The sequence below is a fragment of the Hemitrygon akajei genome, chromosome 11 (genome assembly GCF_048418815.1).
Source record: "Hemitrygon akajei chromosome 11, sHemAka1.3, whole genome shotgun sequence".
Taxonomy (NCBI): Eukaryota; Metazoa; Chordata; class Chondrichthyes; order Myliobatiformes; family Dasyatidae; genus Hemitrygon; species Hemitrygon akajei.
Window position 1 is genome coordinate 18,026,948 of NC_133134.1, and position 22,701 is coordinate 18,049,648.

The 22,701-nt window shown below is 41.8% G+C and overlaps 1 protein-coding gene across 1 annotated transcript; it reads left to right on the plus strand.

The window, feature by feature from the left end:
* Nucleotides 1–1,184: 1,184 nt before the first annotated feature.
* Nucleotides 1,185–21,285, plus strand: antkmt (adenine nucleotide translocase lysine methyltransferase). Its single transcript, XM_073060294.1, has 6 exons — nt 1,185–1,273; nt 4,115–4,275; nt 5,956–6,060; nt 9,747–9,887; nt 11,508–11,558; nt 20,596–21,285. Exons 2-6 carry the CDS (start codon nt 4,117–4,119, stop codon nt 20,788–20,790), a joined length of 651 nt encoding a protein of 216 aa, XP_072916395.1. The 5' UTR covers nt 1,185–1,273; nt 4,115–4,116; the 3' UTR covers nt 20,791–21,285.
* The last annotated feature ends 1,416 nt before the right edge of the window (nt 21,286–22,701 follow it).

Here is a 22,701-nt window from a genome sequence, read left to right on the forward strand (position 1 = left end):
AGGAACTGCTTTTCCCAGAGACTGGTGAATCTGTGGAATTCTCTGTCAAATGAAGCAGAGGAAGCTACCTCAGTAAATATATTTAAGACAAGGTTTTTGCATAGTAGGGGAATTAAGGGTTATGAGGAAAAGGCAAGTAGGTGGAGATGAGTCCATGGCCAGATCAGCCATCATCTTATTGAATGGCAGAGCAGGCTGGACAGGCCAGATGGCCTACTCCTGCTCCTATTTCTTATATTCTTATTTCTAAAGAAATGGTACAGAAGAGGTTTGCCAGGATTGCTGCTTGGAATAGAGATTAAAAGAGAGTGATTGAAAGAGAGTTTGGACAAATGGGTTTAATTATTCTGGAACCTCAGAGTCCGAGGGGAGACCTGATAAAACTTTATAGAATCATGAGAGGCATAGACAGCGTGGACTATGAGTCATACTAGAGGGCATGCATTGAAGGTGAGAGGAAAGTTCAAAGGAGATGTTTGGCATGTGTTTTTTTTTACACAGAATGGTACATGTCTGGAATGCACTGTCAGGGATGGTGGTGGAAGCAGATACAATAAGAGTGTTTAATAGCCTCTTCGACAAGCACACAGAAATGGAGGGATATGGACCTTATGCAGACTAAAGAGACTAAGTATCATTAATTAGTTTGGCACATCATGGGTGAAAGGATCCATTGCTGTGTTTTATTGGTCCACGTTCATCAAAATGTGGATCATAGTAACATTACTGCTGTTAAGTTCAAATTTGTAACTAATCAAAAATACAATGCTTCGAAATGTATTTCATTGGCTGCCAAAAGGTTCTGAGCTGCACTGTTTGTGGGAAATATTTCATGGATGCAGCAATTTATTTGCAGATGTTTCCAATAAGGAGAGATACAATAAAGGACATGCTTTTACGAAGTGATTCATTGAACCCCACTACTGGGTGGGTTAATGGGACAAAATTTATGTTCTCCTGACACACAAGAGATTGTGCAGATGCTGGACATCTGGTGAAACCCACACAAAATACTGGAGGAACTCAACAGGTCATGGGGCATCTCTGGAGGGAAATGAACTGCCGACGTTTTTCGGGCTAAAACCCTTCATCAGCCCTGTTCTTTTCCCACGATAGGTGCGTTCCTTCAGCATTTTATATGACTTGAGTCACTGGCTGTGGAACGAAAGTGCTGGGCTCCTGGGGAGAGGTGAAGGCGGGCGCATCCGGTCCGTCGCGGACACCGGAGGATCAAATGAGACTGCAGCCGAGCGTTGTTGGTGTCATTCACGGGGTAGGAGTTGGTAGTGACCCGCCGTCCCGTTACCTCCCTCTTCACCCGCCCAGATGCATGTCACTGCCCTTCCCACTCCACGCCCCCGTCCCGAACCTTTTCTTCCCACCGTTCCGTCACCCCCAGAAACTTCCTGCAACTGCCCCGGTCCCCTTCATGCCTCCCCCTAACGCTCCATAAGTCCCCCCACCACCCTTTTCCCGAAGCATCCCGTGTTTGTAATGTTCTGTTTGCACTGGCGCTCCTTCCCAGTCTAATACAGAAACATTGTACTCCAGGCTGTGTGTAACCCCTGACTGCAGTGTTCAATGAGCTTTTTAGATTTGGCACTAAATGTGACAGAACCTAGTTTTCACTTATAAAAGCTTTAATCGAAATCGTATTAAAGATGATCATTTTGTAACACTGAATCGAACATTTTTTGATTAATGAGCATTTTGCTGAAAATTTGGGGCAAAATACTTAAAATTGATCAAGTTATTTGCAGCTCTGACAAGCTTAAATGCAAAGTACAGTGCTGTGCAAAATTCTTCAGCACATATTTAGCTAGGGTGCCTAAGACTTTTGCATAGTATTGTATTTGTCAATGTGGGTCGGAGAGCAAGTTTGTAAATCTGGTGGGAGGAAAGAATGTTGGGAATGGCGAGGGTGGAGCACTGTGGGAGGGGCAGCGCAGGTGAAGATATACCCAGCCCCGAGACACCAGCAAGATAATTTGATTCCAAACAATTGGTATGTTGATTATTACAGTATGTCTCTGGTGCTTCCCACTCCCTTCCCCTTCTCCCCGCCCCCTTCCCACTCTCAGTCCACAACAGAGATCCATATCAGAATCAAGTTTATCATCACTCACATATCATGAAATTTTGTTTTTATATTCACATTTAATTTAGATCACTTTGTGGAGATCTGTTTTCACTTTGACATGAAAATATTTTTCTCTTGATCGTCGTCAAAAAAGCCAAATGAAATCCACCGTGATTCACTGTTGTAAAACAATAAAACATGAAAACTTCTGGTGGTGGGTATAGGCACTTTATGTGCCTAAGACTTTCATACAATACTGTTGCTAGACTGACCCAGGGGATCTTTAGTTTGACCTGTATTGAGCTCCACAGTGTTAGGTGGCCCGTTCAACACATTTAAACCTGCAGTGTCTAGTCAATGCTGTGTCAGTCATTTGTCATGGTCAAGCATTCATGTCTTAGAGACAGTTTTGTGGTGACCAGTGCCTGCAGAATCAAAAATTATGGCAGAGAGGAGGTGATATGTGCTTGTACATCCATCTGAGAAGATATATTCAACCTTATCCCATTCCAGTCATTCCTCTAACAACACACACAAAATGCTGGTAGAACACAGCAGGCTAGGCAGCATCTATAGGGAGAAGCGATGTCGACGTTTCGGGCCGAGATCCTTAGTCAGGACATCGCGAGAAACGTCGACATCGCTTCTCCCTATAGATGCTGCCTAGCCTGCTGTGTTCTACCAGCATTTTGTGTGTGTTGTTGTTTGAATTTCCAGCATCTGCAGATTTCCTCATGTTTGCCAGTCATTCCTCTTTAGCCTTATGAATTACAGTATTTCATAACTAAATACCTTCTACCTGTAGGAGCCATGTATTCTGTATTGTGCATTTATTTAGTTTATTATAGTAACTAAGCACAATTAATTTAGATCACTTTGTAAGGATCTGTTTTCACTTTGACACAAAAGAGTCTTTTTCTGTTGATTAGTGTCAAAAGAGCCAAAGTAAATCCACTCTGATTCAATGTTGTAAAACAATAAAACATGAAAACGTCAATGGGGGGGGGGGGTGAAAGCGAAGGGGATAAGTTGCGTGCTCATGCTTATTTCGTGGCAGTTTGTAGCTTGGGACGTTAGATGTCATAACTTCGCTGACCGCTGAGATAACACCTAATATCATGTCAAGATTGTATGTTTGCTAATTGCTAATAGAAGATCGGAATTAGGAATTCGACTCTTTGGAACAACCATTTCATTGGAGCTGAGGCTGCATCATGCAAATATAACAATCCCGTGGGGGGTTGCAGACTGGCGGCAGTTGTTTTGATTTTTGGATTAGTTTTTGCTGCACCACCTTTTGTGACAATGGGATCCGAAGAAGAACCCCAGTCCACAAACTGTAAAGGCAACATGTGGCAGAAATACGAGGGGGAAAACAAGTATTTTCACATGTAGTTATGAGCTCCCATTTGTATTCCTGATGGATAAAGGAGTTCTGGGATTTGGAATGGGTGGTGATGAAGGAAGTGCATTTGTATATCCAATGCAGAAGGGTGAGAGGCTTGGGAGGGACTCACAGGTGGTAATGTGCCTGTATGCATTCTGTTAATTTTCAAGGTGGTAAAGATTGCAGGTTTGGGGGGGGGAATGCTAATGAAGAAGTTTTGGTGTGTTAAAGTGCGTTTTGTAGACTCTGCACACTGCAGCCATGGTGTGCCGTGAGGAAAAAGCGATGAAAGTTTAGACAAGGATGCCCATTCTATGCATCAAAACACACCCTTTGTTTTTTTAGTCCAGCGTTGGTACAATAGGCTGGACCGTTGATTATTTTGTTACATATAATTCATGTTAATTTAAGTTTATGTGATTTATAATGTACTGTACTACTGCAAAACGCTAGTTTCCATGGCATTTATAAGCTGGGTATGTATTCACAAAATAATAAACATGAACACCCCCTTTGTCATACATTTGATGCTCCCAGCCTTACCATTCAGCAGAATACAGTGTGTCACTCAGCACTGTTTCTCTGTTTAAGTCTAAGAACATTACATATACATAGCAATACATTTCAACACATTTGATTTTCTTTAGGAATGGACCAGGATGACACAGAAGGGGAATCTGTCCTGAAGAACCAGTCAGTTGGTGGCTGGGGTTTATTGCAGATCGCTGGATGCACAGGCTTAACTGCCTATATAGTATGGGCAGGCATACTGATGCCTGGTTTCAGGAGGGTGCCTCTGAGGTTACAGGTAGGAGTATTCTTCAAACAGCTAGCACGAATGTCTAGTAAATTTCTCTTCTGTTAATCACCACAGCAATACTTTTAACTTCAGGATAAAATGCTTATCAAAGTTGAAAATAAATTTATTTTCTAAGTACATATATGTCTCCATATTCAACCGTGAGATTCATTGTCTTCCAGGCATACTAGATAAATCTATTGAATAATAACCATAACAGTATCAACGAAATACCGCACCAACTGGTGTGCAAAAGACAAGAAACTGTGCAAATACAAAAAGAAGTAATAGCAATAAATAAATAAATAAACAATAAATATTGAGAAGTGAGATGAAGAGTCCTTTGAAGTGAGTCTATAGGTTGTGGGAACATTTCAGAGATGGGGCAAGTGAAGTTATCCCCTTTGGTTCAAGAGCCTGATGGTTGAGGGGTAATAACTGTTTCTGAAACTGGTGGTGTGAGACCTGAGGCTCCTGTTCTACCATCCTGATGGCAGCAATGCAAAGGGAGCATGGCCTCGGTGGTGGGAGTCACTGTTGATGGATGCTGCTTTCCTGCAACAGCATTTCATGTAGATGTGCTCAATGGTGGGGAGGGCTTTAACCAAGTTGGGCTGTATCCACTACACTTATAAGATTTTCTGTTCAATGGCATTAGTATTTACAGACCAGGTTGTGATGCAGCCAGTAAATATACTCTCCACCACACATCTGTAGAAGTTTGTCAAAGTTTGAGATGTCATCCTGAGTCTTTGCAAACTCCTATGGAAGTAGAGACACATATTTGCACTTAACAAACCATTTCCATCTTATGAAAATGGACAGCCCTATTGCAGATTCCTCCCACTATTTATGTCCCTCTTCCATTTTCTCACTGAGATCAAAACTGAGCATGTTGTCCACAAATATGACCTAGTTTGCCAGTAGCTTGCTTATTTATTTAAAGAGACAATGCAGAACAGGACCTTCCGGCCCAATGAGTAGCACTGCCCAGCAACTAACCTATTTAACCTAACCCAATCATAGGATAATTGACAATGACCAATTAACCTACAAACCAGTACATCTTTGGACTGTGAGAGGAAATTGGAGCACCTGGAGGAAACACACACATTCACAGTGGGGTGGAGGGGATGCTGTGACGTGCAAATTCCTTACAGGTGGCAGCAAAATTGAACTCCAAACTCAGGAATGCACTGTGTGAATGTATTGTGTTAACCACTATACTGCTGTGGATCCGAAGAAAAATTGTGATAATGCTGAAGAAAATCCTTCAAGTGCCCTACCATTCTTTTAACTGTTGTTTCGCTAAAATGATAGATAATGATTTCACACAAAAGATGTTTTAGTTCCTGCCCTTACACTGACCTTTAGTTAACAAGACATTACTTACCATTCAGTTATAATCATTGAACTGACAGAAAGAAATCCAGCCTATCCCAAAATCCATTGTAATCTAAATGGCTTCTCCTGACATACGCTTTTTGGGGATAGAAAATTGCTATCAATCAACAGACTAGGCTACTCTTCACTATATGGTGCATCTTGCTCTTACATTTTTTTAAACTAAGGTCTTAACTTAATTTCTTTGGCATGATTTTGAAGTTTTTAAGCTTTTGAAGAAATCGAGATCTTTTGTTAGTGACGGTATTTCAGCAGAATAAGGAAATACGGCTTATCTTTTACCAGGTGCCATACATACCTGCAAGCCGCAAGCAAGTGCAGAATGTGATGACGTTACTTGAAGGTCGGTCTGGCAAGATTGTGGACTTAGGATCAGGTGATGGCAGAATTGTATGTAAGACATTTGGATTAAAAACATCCTGATTCTGCGAATAGCACGCTATTCAACCTTTGTAATTGGATTTCACAGCATAGAAAATGCCAACGGTATCTTAAAGATTTGCTTTTGTAGCCAGATATAATTTGCCTCATTTAGTAAGAGTTATTTAATCATGTTGTTTGATTAACTTTGAAGATGTAAGTCGATGACTTTTGTAATTCTGAACATGATTCCCAGTTGCGAAAGTGGTAAACAGTAGTGCCTCAGTTCCTGCCAGTTCTGAAACTGCCCTCAAGGGAATCAAAGATATACTGGAAGCCCATTCACCCCTTTGTATCCGTGCACAGTAATTTGGGTTAATCCCAATCCTCAGTTCTTAGAGCATAGTTCTGCAAGTTTTAGTAGATCAAGTGTTCATCCAGGTACTTTGTAAATGTGATGAAAGTTTCCGCCTTGACCACACTTGCCCGCCATGAATTCCAAATGTCCTCCTTTCTCTGAATTAAGAATTAGTCTTCAAAGACCCTTAAAATTATTCTACCTTAGACCTATGTCCCCGGTTCCTGATCTTCCTGCGATGTGGAAATTATTTCTTCTTTTTCACCCTTCTCAGCTCCCTCAATATTTTTCAAGGATTAACTTTATTCATCATATACATTTACATGTGTTGGGAATTTGCTGTGGTGTGTTGGTGCCACAGGCAACAAAATTTTTTTTTTATAAAGAATGATATAAAAATACATTTAGAAGTATAGATATGGAATAAAATGTGCATAAATACATAAATGCCAGCATGTATTTACAATATAAGCAGCATTAATATGACAGGTTGTTTTTTTTACTAAATTTCTTCCACATCTTCTCTTTCTTGCATGAAAAAGAGCCCCGGCCTCGTCAATCTCTTTAGATTCTTCAGCTCATTGCAGGGCTTTTGATTCTTTCAAACTGCCCCAACCCTCACTCACAGCTGCTGCTCGACCCGCTGAGTTCCTCCAGCGATAGTTTGTAAACCCTAGGCATAACAGATAGGAACAGAATTAGGCCACTTGGCCCATCAAGTCTGCTCCGCCTTTCCATTATTGCTGCTTTATTATCTCCCTCAACCCCAACCTCCTGCCTTCGTACGACACAGGAGCAGAATCTTCTCCAGTTCTGTCGGGTTTTCTAGGTCTATCACAATAGGAGGTGCAATAACACAAAGTGGACAATTTTTTATCTCTATTAAATGAAAATGTAACTCAAAGCCAAATGGAAAATGTTCTCTACCACACTGCTAATTCATTAAAGTTAAAATGATAGTGGATGTTTATATTATAATTAATCTGTTAACCCAGCTTTCTTCAGTATTTTTAAAATATTGGAATATTTTATTCTGTAGCTGCAGGGTGAGTCTTACTGTCAGCCTCTTATTTAAAGAGAAAATAGCTTTATTTGTCACAACTACATTGAAACATGCAGTGAAATATGTCATTTGGATCAGATCAAATCCGTGAGGATTGTGCTTCAAACAGCCCACAAGTGTTACTGTGCTTCCGGCACCAACATAGCATGCCCAAAACTTACTAACCTCAACTCATACGTCTTTGGAATGTGAGAGGAAACCCATGTAGTCATGGGAAGAATGTACAAACTCCTTAAAGACAGCAGTGGGAATCGAACCCTGATCGTTGTTGCTGTGAAGTGATGGTGTTAACCGCTACACGACCATGCTGCCTTTATTTAGAGCCTCACGTAATCCCTTCCCAAGATTATACAGCTGGGGGGAATCAATTACCTTTTGGTGAATTGTGAGCTTAATTTCACACCCCTGTGGAGAGAAATTTGTTTGAATTTCTCTTGTGCTTAGATCAAGGAAGAAATTTCTAATGCTATACAGGATACTATACTTTAGAGAAAAGGGAAAAGATCAGGATTACTCAAACACTGAAATTTGTGGCTGATTGCTGTATGGTTCCCTGGCCAGGAAGGCATAATGAAGGGAAAAGGACATTAATTTGACATCAATTCAGATAAGGAGGTATTAGGACAAAAGTAGAGAAAAGGAAGGTAGAGGGGTTCAGGGAGAAGATACCTGTGATTGGAACACAGCAGCTGGAGACAAGGCAGCTATTGGTGGCATGACACTATCTGTCGTAATGAATCATCTCCCCTCCAACAGGAATATGGAGTGATGTGCTAAAAGGCTTAATTACCCTGAAAACATTGCTCAAATACTGTTCTGCTGGGAATCCCAAGTCTGACCAATGAGACCTGGTGAGCTGTTTGACTGAGGCAGTGCATAAGCTGAGTGCTGCCTTCTCCGCTTGCACTGAGAAATCTCATGTCAAGATTATGCAAGTGAGATTAGGAACAAGAAATGGCCTGCTATTTTATTTTGCAGCCCATTAGACAGATTCCATGTTCCTGCTTTTTTTTACTCTTCAAGTGAAGGCAGATTAAAACCGAACTTACAAAGTAAAAGTGAATTGTTTGAAGGTCAGCAAGGAGCCGTGGGGTTTATGTGCTGCTTCTAGAAAAGGATGCTAACTACAACACAACGAGAAAATAACTATTGGCATATGCCCTTGTGTTGTATGTTAATCTTGCCTTTTTTGTCTACAGGAAATGCCTGGCCCACTCATGAGGGAGTTTTTAATCACATATCATTCCATTCTGTAGTTCTTGGCTGAATGATTCCTCCGGCTTTAAGGAAAAATAGAGCAAGTCCCTCTTGAGCTTTTCCTAGTAACAACAGTGCTAGCAGAGTTCTATAAGCTGCTCATCTGGTAAACATCACAGTTGGAGTGCGATTTGGGATGACTAACACATCGAGGTGTTTTTGCAGTGACCTGTCATTGACAGTCAACACTTGGCAAACAAAAAATAATTAGAAGAAGTTTGCAGAAGGTTCTTGCATCATAAAATCTCACAGCCCATAATGGGCCACCATTAGGCCTGTATCAGTCTTTCACATAACAGTGTATAATGTAAAGAAAAAATCTGGTGCTTGAAAGAGTAACTGTTGGAAATTCATGTAAAATGTGAACTGCTTCATTGTAAAGGCAGAGATCAATATTGCTCAGATCCTCTGGTTTAAAGAGCCTTAATGATAACTTCCTATGGAATGCATTTACAATAGGCTGTGTTGGCAGGCAAGTCATTGGGTGTATTTAAGGAAAAAGTTAATGGTCTCTTAATTGGTAAAGGGGTTAAGGGTTTTGGGGAGAAGGTAGAGAATGGGATTGAAAAAAAATCGGCATGATTGAATGACAGAGCAGACTTGATGGACAAAATGGCCTAATTCTGTTCTTGTTCATTATGAGCTTTCCATGTGGCCTCTCCAAACACCATAGCGCCACTATGAGAGAGCAGGTGTTGAGTGTCAGCCTAGAACTTTGTTTTCAAGCTCCTGAAGAGGAACTTGAATCTGCCATCTCTAAGAGAGAAGAGTGTGTCTGCAAATGACCCACAACTGATAATTGCAATGATCCAAAGCTTATAAGCATGTTGAACAGGATGCTTGTTTAAAATATGGACTCAGGCACAGAGAGCAGTTGGGCTGAATGGTTGCTTCCATTCAATGAACAGTGAAAGAAAAATTGATGCAGCTGTTAAGTTTCACTTAAATTTGGGATGAGATTGTTTTTTTCCCCCCAAATTCCATTGTAGCTGTGTTTTCCTTGCAGTATTAATTCACCAAGTCCCCTGTATTCCACAGGTTTTGGAAGCTAGCAAGCGTGGCTTCCGCCCAGCTGTTGGCTATGAATTGAACCCATGGCTCATCAGGTTGTCACAGTTCCACGCTTGGAGAGCAGGCTACCTCAACAAGGTTTCTTACGTGAAGCAAGATCTGTGGCAGGTAGAAATAAAATCATTTTGACTTACTGAGTGGAAGAGTTCCATCACTTGATAGTAATGATTTTCCTCAAGTTTTCTCAGATTTAAATATGAACTTACATAAAACACTCTTATCCTGCACTGGTTACTTTTAATTTTTCATGAAAAATGTTTTATTATAATAGTGCCAGTAACATTACAGTATACTGTCTTACATAAAATGCACCTCACACGCTATGTTAACCTGTCAATCTTCAGGCCATCTCATTCAGGGATTTGTTATTCTGTGATTGTATGTGCTGGATTGCAGCTACAGTATACGCTGTATGTGACTATATGTACAGTGTTTTGCATCTTGGCCCCAGAGGAACAAAGTTTCATTTAGCATTTAGCTGTATACACATGATTGGTTGAATGACAATAAACTTCAACTTGAAATTGCACCTATGTGAAATTGTATTGAGATGCTCATTTTCTTTAGGCTAACAAATTCAAGCATTGTAAAATAATGCAAGTGTCGTTATGGTAGGTACAAACAATAAATTTAAAATTTTGTTCTAGAATAGCAAAGGTTTTAATTCAGTCTGTGTGCTGCCTTCCTGTTTAAGATGAAGGGATTTATCAAAACACTGAAAGGACCAGCCTTTGTTAAGTAACTGATTGGATCAGAAGGGAACTATCAAATTATGTAAATACCTTTACAAGATTTAATGTTAAAATTTGCCATTGAGAACCATTATGATCTGAAGTGTTGTATGATAGACAGAGAACATCTTGGTTACTAGCCCCCATAATACCTAAGATATCTTCAAGGAGCATGCCTCGGAAAGGCAACGTCCATTATTAAGGGCCTCCATCACTTAGGACATGCTCTCTTCTCATTGTTCTTTAGGAAGGAGGTACAGAAGCCTGAAGGTACACACTCAGCGATTGAGGAACAGCCTCTTCCCCTCTGCCATCTGATTCCTAAATGGACATTGAATCCATGAACACTACCTCACTTTTATAAATATATATTTCTTCTATTTTAGCACTATGTTTAATCTATTTACTATACTTATATATACTTACTGTAATTGATTAATTTCTTTATTTTTTTCTTTCTGTATTATCATGTATTGCATTACTGCTGCTACTAATTTAACAAATTTCGCAACACATGCCGATGATAATAAACCTGATTCTGATTTTGATTCAGAATAAGTTAAAATATTTGAAAATTATTGTCCTTAATTTGGAACAAAGTTGACTCATTATAGAAACATCCCACCCATCCTTTATCTGTCTCTGTCTCTGTACTGCCGAACACCTATTTACATCACCAACTTTCAATTCTGAGTAAATTGAAACACTGGCTTTTGCTCTCTCAAAAGATGCTCCACATCCAGTATTTAATGCTTTTATTTTAGCCTTCCAGCCTCGGTGCTCTCTTAAATTCATCTTGCTTTTCATTATGCAGCATTTTAGCGAGAGGGGCCTTGAGAGACAGGAAAATTATAGGAAATTCATGGACTATCCAGTAACAAAGTTTCATATTTCAAATTATTATCTTTATTTTTACAATGATATAAAATACACAAATACTGTGCTCAGAAATAATCTCCCAAATATTGATGATACTGGATGTTCTTATTTTTCTTAGGTTGATCTGTCACACTGTTCCAATGTAACAGCTTTCCTAGCTCCCAGTGTGGTAAGTGATATTTTATCTTATCTCCCTTACCCCTCCCAACCCCCTCCCCCTGTAACACCCCTAACCCTCTCCCCATCTACCTCTCTCTATTACCCCCCTCCTTTCTCCATGTTCCCAGTACAAATATATTCATGTACTTCTTCTCATTCATCCAATTAGAAACTACGTGAGTCTTTTCCCAGTGTTGTTAGAAGCATTCTTCCAAACATACTGTATATAATGTATGTGACAACATTTTTCTTTATTCCTCATTCTTTATTGCACATTCTCTAATGCAGACTGTAACTTTGTCTTTTAAATCTACATAAATATAATAAAGTTTTGAGTAGAGGAATGTTGTCATTCTAGTGTGATCTATTGGATTATTCCATATAATTGCTTGTCTCCTTATAGGCAAAGTACTAATACTCATCAGATTCGAGAAGTCAGAAAACTATTTCATTGTAACTTAATTATAGTAGTATCATTAATAATAAAACTGAATCAAAGGAAAAGATTTATAGTTAATGCTTATCACACCAATCCTCTCAGAATTGAAACAAGAAAGGGATTTCTGCATTCTTAAAATAAAAATAACTGTAAAAAGATGATTTTAAAAGAAAGGTAAACATAACTAAAGGCAAGATAATTCAACCTTGGCTAACTAGAGATGTCAAGGCCAACATAAAAGCCAAAGAGAGGGCATATAATAGAGCAAAAATTAGTTGGAAGTTAGAGGAATGGCAACTTTTAAATACCAACAATAGGCAACTAAAAAGATAATTAGGAAAGTTGTGCTGCCTTTATGGCAGTTATTTAGTTTATAATATTTTCGCGTAGTAATTTGTTAGCATTTTTTTAGTTAAAGTTAGGATTGTTTAAATCAATTGATTTGTCTGTAATACATCGCGGCTGCGATGACGTCACATCCGGGTTCGCCGCGTCTTGTGGGGAATTACCGGTTTGAGATTCACGCAAGGGTGGGGGTCACTCACATGTGCCACCATAACGCTGACTAGGGTCTCTCTATGCACCAAAGACACAGTGAAAGCAACGCTGTAAGTCATTAGATAATCGATATTTCGAGTTAAAATGTTAACGCTGATTCTGTTAAAAGTAACGACAGTCGGTAAGGTTTACCTTTTCGTCAGTTAAAGAGTCGGGATAGTTTGTATTGAAGTGTATCTAAAGCAGCCAATGGAGCAGCTAGATTCTGACTGTATGCTGCACTTTGATGTAATGTAGTTATTGTAGTTTTACCTTTGCAAGTATTCACAATGTAAATGTGATATTTAGAAGGGAACAAACACTGTACCAATCCTGTATTGTTTTTCAACAGTTTTCACCATGCGTTAATGTGAAGAGTGAACAGTAAATGGTTAATCTTACTGCGGTCTCGTTTGCATTGATTCTGGTTTATCTCGACGTTTACCTCGGCGTTGCTTCACACCCGAGCGAGAACGTTACAGTGAAAAAGCGGCATTATCAGGTGTTTAAAGTGCAGCCATGTCAACCCGATCCAGCATCAAGTCGTTGTCAAAGTCATCGTCATCCTGCGACAGGGGCAGTAGGGCATCAAGTAAGGCCACCCAAGCAAGAGCGAAAGCAGAAGCCGCCAAGGTGCGAGCACGCTTTGCCAAAGAAGAATTAGAAGTAAAGATGAAAGCGGCTGCCAGAGAAGCCGAAAACCAGAAGGAAAAGGCCGCCAGAGAAGCCGAAAACCAGAAGGAAAAGGCTGCCAGAGAAGCCGAAGCGGCTGCCAGAGAAGCCGAAAACGAATTGGAAAGGAAAAGGGTAGAGGCACGGTTAGAAGCGCTGAAGCTAGAACGAGAAGCAGCAGCTGCCGAGGTGGAAGCAGAGTTAATAGAAGATGCCGAAGAAATGCATGATCCGGATGACGGAAAATCTACCTCAGAAAAGATCGGATTGGAACGCACAAGTGACTATGTCCAATCTCAAACAGAATGGAAGACTCTTTCTTCCTCTCCTTACTTATTCGATAACGTCCCGCTTCATGAGGAGTCTTGGAGAGGCCCGACGGCATCATGTCCATCCGAGGAAGATAATTTACCCTCGCAACTCCGCGATGAACCCAGGAATGCAAGGGCTCACGACAAGTACTTCTCGACACCGAACTTACCGGATTTGGGGAGAAGAGAGGCAAAGACTGAGTCCAGACCAGCAAATCCCATAATAGATGTACGCCCTCAGTCATGTACCTGTGGACATGTTCCCTCAGCCCGCACGCCACTTGCAGATGAATCCGTAGCACGGTATTTCGCACGACGGGATCTCGTCACTTCAGGACTATACCAGTTCGACGATAAACCTGAAAATTACCGTGCATGGTACTCCACTTTCACCAACGCTATCGACGGAGTCCAGCTCAGAGCAACCCAGGAGTTGGATCTTATGGCAAAATGGCTGGGAAAAGAATCATGCGAACAGGTGAGACGCATGCGTTCAGTGTACATCAACAAACCCGAGCTAGCATTGAAGAAAGCATGGGAGAGACTTCAGGAGGGCTACGGAGCCCCCGAAATTATTGAGGCGGCGCTATGCCAACGTTTGGGAAATTTTCCTAAGGTGTCAGCCAAGGACCACACCAAGCTAAGAGAATTCGGAGATTTACTCATGGAGATTCAAGGCGCCAAAGAAGATGGCCACTCAGCTGGTCTAGTATACCTAGACACTCCAACCGGGATTAGACAACTCGTGGACAAACTTCCATTTGGGCTGCAGGACAGGTGGTTGTCCGTTGCCTCAGATTACAAGGAAGAACACGAAGGTCAATTCCCTCCCTTCGAGTATTTCACCAGGTTCGTGTGCAAGGAGGCGAAGAAGCGAAACGATCCTAGCCTCATAGGTCCAGGAAGCAGTACAATTTACACCAAGCCAGATAAATCCACTTCGAATAATTCCAACATTACTAAACCAGTCTCAGCGCTTAAGACTCAAGTCCTTACAACTAACAACGACCCTAGCAAGAATTGTCCATTGCATAACAAACCCCACCCCCTCAAAAGATGCAGAACGTTTAGGGGAAAACCCCTTGAAGAGAAGAAGGCCCTCCTCGAGGAGAAAGGAATATGCTTTAGATGCTGTTCCTCGACCTCTCACTGTGCGAGAGAGTGTACGATCGCCGTGAAGTGCCTGGAATGTGATAGCACTAATCACGACTGGGCCATGCATCCTGGCCCGTCACCGCAAACCGACAACGCTCCTTCACCCCCACAACAGGACGGCGGGGAGGGAGAAGCTCACTCCAGGACAACTGTTGTCAGCTCGAGCTGTACGGAAGTTTGCGGTCAAGCTCAGGCAAGCCGTTCTTGTTCAAAGATCTGTCTCACTAAGGTGTACCCTAAGGGAGCCAAAGACAAGGCCATCAAAGCCTACGTAATTCTGGACGATCAGAGCAACCGCTCGCTAGTCAGTCCAAAGTTCTTTAACTTGTTCAACATTGAGAGTGAGCAGTTCCCATACTACCTTAGAACTTGCTCAGGCAACATGAAAACTTACGGAAGGAGGGCCGAAGGCTTCCAGATCGAGTCCCTGGATGGTAAAGTCCTCATCTGTCTCCCCCCACTCGTAGAGTGCGAGAAAATCTTGAATAACCGCACTGAGATCCCGACGCCAAGTGCGGTGCTACACCAACCACATCTCCACCACATCGCCAAACACATCCCAGAGCTGGATCCAGAAGCAGAAATACTCCTGCTATTAGGGAGGGATGTTCTCCGGGTACACAAGGTTAGGCAGCAGGTCAATGGACCACACGACGCCCCCTTTGCCCAACGCCTGGATCTGGGCTGGGTGGTGATAGGAGAGGTGTGCCCTGGCAACGAACACAAATCAACGGTTAACACACTCAAGACCAATGTGCTAGAGAGTAGCCGCCATATGATTCTTCAACCCCGCACAAGTTCCATGTGCGTCCAGGAAGCACCACAAGGCTTTAACAAGCGCAAAGTAACTGACGAGACGCTGGGTCAGTCTGTCTTTGCTCATAAGGAGCACGATAATAAACTTGCTCCATCGACTCAAGACGCCATCATCTTAAAAACGGAGGACACCAAGGTCTTCAGAGACAAAGCAAATAGTGGGGTCGCCCCACTACCTTTCAGAGAACCACGCCAGTGCTTGCCAGACAACAAAGAGCAGGCAGTCAAGCGGTTCACGCCCTTGCAAAAAACCACGGAAAGGAGACCTGAGATGCAGCAAAGCATCCGATCGACCCACGAGGTACTGGGCACTCCAATGGCAGAGGTCACAGCCATTATGAATGCACGACCACTCCTACCCGTGTCTTCTGACCCGGAAAACCCCTTCATACTGTCGCCATCAATGCTCCTTACGCAGAAGGCAGGAGCTGCCCCTCCACCAGGGGACTTCTCCGATAAGGACCTGTACACAAAGCAATGGAGAAGGAACCTTCAGGTTGGAGATTTAGTCCTGCTCAGGGACAAGCAATTCGCCGGCAACTGCTGGCCAATGGCCAGAATCACTGCCACATTCCCTAGTAGGGATGGACATGTCAGGAAGGTTGAATTGAAAACTACCGACCAAGGCGATGGGAAAATTTACCAAAGGCCTGTTACAGAAGTCATTCTACTTCTACCTAATGACTGATTTAGAGACTGAAGTTTGTATTATGTTCATTGTGACCTTACGAAGGCCAAGCGGGGAGTGTGCTGCCTTTATGGCAGTTATTTAGTTTATAATATTTTCGCGTAGTAATTTGTTAGCATTTTTTTAGTTAAAGTTAGGATTGTTTAAATCAATTGATTTGTCTGTAATACATCGCGGCTGCGATGACGTCACATCCGGGTTCGCCGCGTCTTGTGGGGAATTACCGGTTTGAGATTCACGCAAGGGTGGGGGTCACTCACATGTGCCACCATAACGCTGACTAGGGTCTCTCTATGCACCAAAGACACAGTGAAAGCAACGCTGTAAGTCATTAGATAATCGATATTTCGAGTTAAAATGTTAACGCCGATTCTGTTAAAAGTAACGACGGTCGGTAAGGTTTACCTTTTCGTCAGTTAAAGAGTCGGGATAGTTTGTATTGAAGTGTATCTAAAGCAGCCAATGGAGCAGCTAGATTCTGACTGTATGCTGCACTTTGATGTAATGTAGTTATTGTAGTTTTACCTTTGCAAGTATTCACAATGTAAATGTGATATTTAGAAGGGAACAAACACTGTACCAATCCTGTATTGTTTTTCAACAGTTTTCACCATGCGTTAATGTGAAGAGTGAACAGTAAATGGTTAATCTTACTGCGGTCTCGTTTGCATTGATTCTGGTTTATCTCGACGTTTACCTCGGCGTTGCTTCACACCCGAGCGAGAACGTTACAAAAGTAAAGCTGGAATATGAAAGAAAGTTAGCCAATAATATTAAAGAGGATACCAAAAGTTTTTTCAGATACATAAACAGTAAAAGAGAGGCAAGAGTGGCTATCAGAGCACTGAAAATGATGCTGAAGAGGTAGTAATGGTGTACAAGGAAATGGCGGGTAAATTGAATACCTATTTTGTATCAATCTTCACTGTGGAAGACACTAGCAGTATGGTGGAAATTCCAGGTGTCAGGGGTCATGAAGTGTGTGAAGTTGCCATTACTAGGGAAAAGTTTCTTGGGAAACTGAAAGGTCTGAAGGTAGATAAGTCGCCTGAACCAGATGGTGTACACCCCAGAGTTCTGAAAGTGGTGGCTGAAGGGATTGTGGGGACATTAGTAATGATCTTTCAAGAATCACTAGATTCTGGAATGGGTCCAGAAGACTGGAAGGTTGCAAATGTCACTCCACTCTTCAAGAAGAGAGAGATGCAGCAAAAGGAAATTATAGGCCAGTTAGCCTGACCTCAGAGGGTGGGAAGATGTTGGAGTCGATTGTTAAGGATGTGATTTTGGGGGACTTGGAGGCACGTGATAAAATAGGCCGTAGTCAGCTTGGTTTCCTCAAGGGAAAATCTTGCCTGAAAAATCCGTTGGAATTATTTGAAGAAACAACAAGCAGGATGATAAAGAATTGGTTGATGTTATGTATTTGGATTTTCAGAAGGTGCCACACACGAGGCAGGTTAACAAGCCTCGAACCCAGGGAAGATTCTAGTATGGATAAAGCACTGGCTGATTGGCAGGAGGCAAAGAGCAGCAATAAAGGGAGACTTTTCTGGTTGGCTGCCGGTGGACTAGTGTTGTTCCGCTGGGATCTGTGTTGGGACCAATTCTTTTTAGATTATATGTTAATGACTTGGATGATAGAATAGATGGATTTGTTGCAAAGTTTACAGATGATATGAAGATAGGTGGAGAGGCAGGTGGCTTTGAGGAAGTAGAGAGGGTACAGAAGGACTTGGATAGATTTGGAGAATGGGCAAAGAAATGGCAGATGGAATACAGTGATGGGAAATGTATGGTCATGCATTTTGGAAGAAGAAATGAAAGGGTTGACTTTTTTTAAAAAGGAGAGAAGATATAAAAATCTGAGCTGCAAAGGGATTTGGGAGTCCATTTGCAGGATTCCCTAAAGATTAATTTACAGGTTGAGTCTGTGGTGAGGAAAGCAAATGCAATGTTAGCATTCATTTCAAGAGGACTAGAATATACGCACAACACACTGGAGGAACTCAGCAGGTCAGGCAGCATCCGTGGAAACTGTTCGTTTCCGTGGATGCTGCCGGACCTGCTGAGTTCCTCCAGCATGTTGCTTTGACCCCAGCATCTGCAGAGTATTTTGTGTTTAGGACTAGAATGTAAAAGCAAGGATGTAATGTTGAGACTTTATTAAGCACTAGCGAGGCCTCACTTGGAATATTGTGAGTAGTTTTTGACCCCTTATTCTGAAACTGGAGAGGGTTCAAAGGAGGTTTATGAAAATGATTCCAGGATTGAATGGCTTGTCATATGAAGAGCATTTGGTGGCTCTGGGCCTGTATTCACTAAATTCAGAAGAATGAGGGGTGACCTCACTGAAACCTATTGAATAGGTGAAAGGCCTTGATAGAGTGGGCATAGAGGGGATATTTCCGCTGGTGGGAGAGTCTAAGACCAGAATAGAGGGGTGTCCTTTTAAAATGGAGATGAGGAGGTATTTCTTTTGCCAGAAAGTGGTGAATCTGTGGAATTCGTTGCCACTGGCAGCTGTGGAAACCAAGCCTTTATGTAGATTTAAGACAGAGGTTGATAGATTCTTGATTGGTCAGGGCATGAAGGGATACAGGGAGAAGGTAGGTGATTGGGGCTGAAAGGAAAAATGGATCAGCCATGTTGATGATCTAATTTTGTTTCTATATCTTATGATTTTATGCTCTTACAACAGAAATATTACTGAGGGTTTCTACCTGACTACAAATGGGCCCTTGGTCAAAACTGTGACAAATGTTTTCTGAAAAATGCCCTGGGGGGCAGGGCTCAGGGTAGGTAAGATTTGCTCTGATCTGAAGAGAGTTTGGAGACAGCATTAGCTTTTTCTTTGGGTTAGAGTCACAACCACACAGCACAGAAACAAGCTTTTCTGATCTGGTTGACCAAGATCCCTATCTGAGCTAATTCCATTTGCCGGCATTTGGCTCACATCCCGCTTAATCTTCCCTTTCCATGTACCTCAACCTGTTCCTCTAGCAGCTCATTCTGTAGATTGACCATCCTTTGGCTGAAGAAGTTGCTCCTGTTAAATCTCTCCCATCACATGTCTGTGCCCTCTAGTTCTTAATTTCCCAACCCAAGGAAAAATATGTACACTTTCACCCAATCAATAACCCTCATAATTTCATACATCTCTCTAAGATTGCCCCTCATTCTCTTAAGCTCCAGTGAGAAAGTCTCAATCTGCACAGCCTCACTCTATAACTCAGACCCTCGAATCTTCAGTACTGTGCAAAAGTCTTAGGCGCATACATATAGCTAGGGTACCTAAGACTTTTGCATGGTATTGTAGTAGTTTTATAGATTGCACTATACTGCTGCCACAAGAAAAAAACAAATTTCATGACATGAGAGTGATGATAAACCTGATTCTGATCTGGGGCTCTATTGTGGATTGAGAGTGAGAAAGGGGCAGAGAGAGGGGAATTGTGGTTAGGAAAGGTGAAAGGAGGAGGAGGGAGCAGGAAGCACCAGATAAACATTCTGTAATGATCAATAAACCAATTGTTTGGGATTAAATGACTTTACCTGTTGTCTCAGGAATGTGTCTGCATCTGTGCCACCCCATCCCCTGCCCCTGGTACTCCTTCTCTGCCACCTGTTCGGAACGCCTCCTGTGACTCTGTACCCTCACCATTCCTGACATCCTTTGCTCCCGCCAAATTTAGAAACTCGCTCTCCCCTCCACGTTGACAAATACAGTATTGTGCAAAGACTTGTGCACCACTGTATCTCAAACGAGAGAAAATCTGCAGATGCAGGAAATCCAAGCGGGATTCTGAAGGGTCTTGGCCCGAAACGTTAACTGTACTCTTTTCCATTGATGCTGCCTGGCCTGCTGAGTTCCTCCAGCATTTTGTGTGTGTTGCAAACTACTTTATCTATTTGTTCAGAGATACAGCACTATAATAGGTCCTTCAGGCCCAACAAGCCTATGTGGTCAATTAACAGACTAATCCATATGACTTTGGGACGTAGGAGGAAACTAGAGCACCCGGAGGAAATCCATGCAGTCACAAGGAGAGGAAATAAAAATGCTGAGATAGTGTTCATGGGTTCATTGTCCATTCAGGAATCTGATGGGGGGAGGTGGAAGAGAAGCTGTACCTGAAATGTTGAGTGTGTGTCTTCAGGCTCCTGTACCACCTCCTTGATGGTAGAAATGAGAAGAGGGCATGCCCTAGGTGATGGGGTCCTTAATGAAGGATGCCACCTTTTTCAGGTGTTCTGGATGCTAGTGAGACCAGTGCCCATGATGGAGCTGGCAGAGTTTACAACTTTCTGCAGCTATTTCCGATCTTGTGCAGTGGTCCCTTCTTACCAGACGATGATGCAACCAGTTAGAATGCTGGTTAGTGGGTTCATTAGTGAAAATAATTCAAACATGCCTCTTTCTGTACAGCTTTCTTTACTAGAGGCCAAGCTGTTATCTGAACTTCCAGAAGATGCCTGGATTGTCGCTGGTCGTTTTCCTTTCCCAAGCTGGAAACCATGCTGCACGGTTGGTGAAGGAGTGGACCGAGCCTGGCTTTACAGTGCCAAAAGACTGCGTCAAGAAAATAAATCCCAAATCGCACAGGAAGGAACAGCTGTGTAAAAGCAGCTGTCAAACCCTTACTGCAGATGCATGAATTAAAGAAGGGACAGTTAAATTATTTTATATTTTTAGCTGCAAGTTGCATGAAAAATATCTTTCAGAACCACGGCATTGTTTTTTTTTTCAGAAATACATATTTATTAGACAGTACTGTATTCCAGGTTTAATTGTATCATTCTTCTGTAACTTTATCAAATGGAACATTGGTTTCTCCAGGGAAAATGGCATGAATAATTAGGAGCTGTAGGAATTGCATTTCTGCAAGATATCCACCAATCTTTCCACACAGCTACAGCAGACATTTAGAAGAACAGCCCCTGTGGAGCTAAATTGGAATCTATTCCATCAGTTGAGAGTGTGAAGTTTTGCAGTGTGGGCAAGAAAATGGGGTTTGGTGTTGTGTGTTTAGAACTTACTCATTTTAAAAATGAACTGTTGATGTTCTGCCACCATTCTGTCATTGATGATTCTTCTGAACTAAAGAAATCAAGAGAACCTCTCCCTTTATTATTCAAAATATATAACTAATCTTTTTTGATTTTAGGGATAATAATTGTAAAAGTGGTTAAGTTAATTGGATAAGCAAGAATGACTGAAGCATGATGTATTGTAGTTAAGTATTATAGATATGTGACTTAAACCTTTAAGAGTAAACAGCTTACTGACTAGAGTGGTTTATGCAAAGGTTATCCTTCAGACAATAAATTCTTAGATTAATATAAACTCTGAATATGAATCATAGAGTAATACAGCATTGATACAGACTCTTCAGCCCAACTCAACAATGCTAACCAAGTTCCCCAACAAAGCTGTCCGCACTTACCCATGCATAGTCCATTTCTTTTTAAGCCAAGGGTTCCCAACTTTTTTTAAGCCATGGACCTCTGCCATTAACTGAGTGGTCCGCGGACCCCGAATTGGGTATCCCTGCTCTAAACCTTTCCACTCCATGTACCTGTCCAGCTGTCTTTTAAGTGTTGTTATTGTATCTGCTGCAATCATTTCCTCTGGCAATACACACAAAATGCTGGAGGAACTCAGCAGATCCGGCAGTATCTATGAAAAGAATAAAGAGGCAATGTTTCGAGCCAACACTTTTCATCGGGATTCAGAAGGAAGGTGGAAGAAGACCCCTCCACTTCTCTCTTTTATCATTTGTCATTCTGGTTCCCCTCTTACTCCTTCACTTTTTCACCTCTGCCCATCACCTCCATCTGGGACCCTCCTTCCCTTTCTCCCATGGTCCACTTAGTTAGTTTCCTCCTTCTTCAGCCTTTTACCTTTTCCACCTCCCAGCTTCTCACTTCAGTCCCCTCCCCTAGAAACCAATCTTCCCCCTCACTTGGTTTCACCTATCACCTGCCAGCTTGCTCTCCTCCCCCTCCCCACACTTAGTTATTCTGGCTTCTTCTCCCTTTTCCAGTCATCAGGGTCATGCTACAACCTTGATCCAAGATCAAAGAGCCTCAAAGATTCCTGAGGTTTTAGAACTCACCAACTGAGTAAAAACTGTCAACGTTCAGGCCAAGACCCTTCACATCATAAGTGTGTGGTTTAGATAACTTCTCTTCATTGACTTCTCTTTCCCATAAAAAGCCAAAGAATTTGTTACTAAATTCACTTGCTGTATTTTTGTTTATTGGTTGGAGACAGATTTCTTTCCCCAAAAGGCATCAGTAGACTACATAGATAGATAGATAGATAGATACTTTATTCATCCCCATGGGGAAATTCAACTTTTTTTCCAATGTCCCATACACTTGTTGTAGCAAAACTAATTACATATAATACTTAACTCAGTAAAAAATATGATATGCATCTAAATCACTATCTCAAAAAGCATTAATAATAGCTTTTAAAAAGTTCTTAAGACCTGGCGGTTGAATTGTAAAGCCTAATGGCATTGGGGAG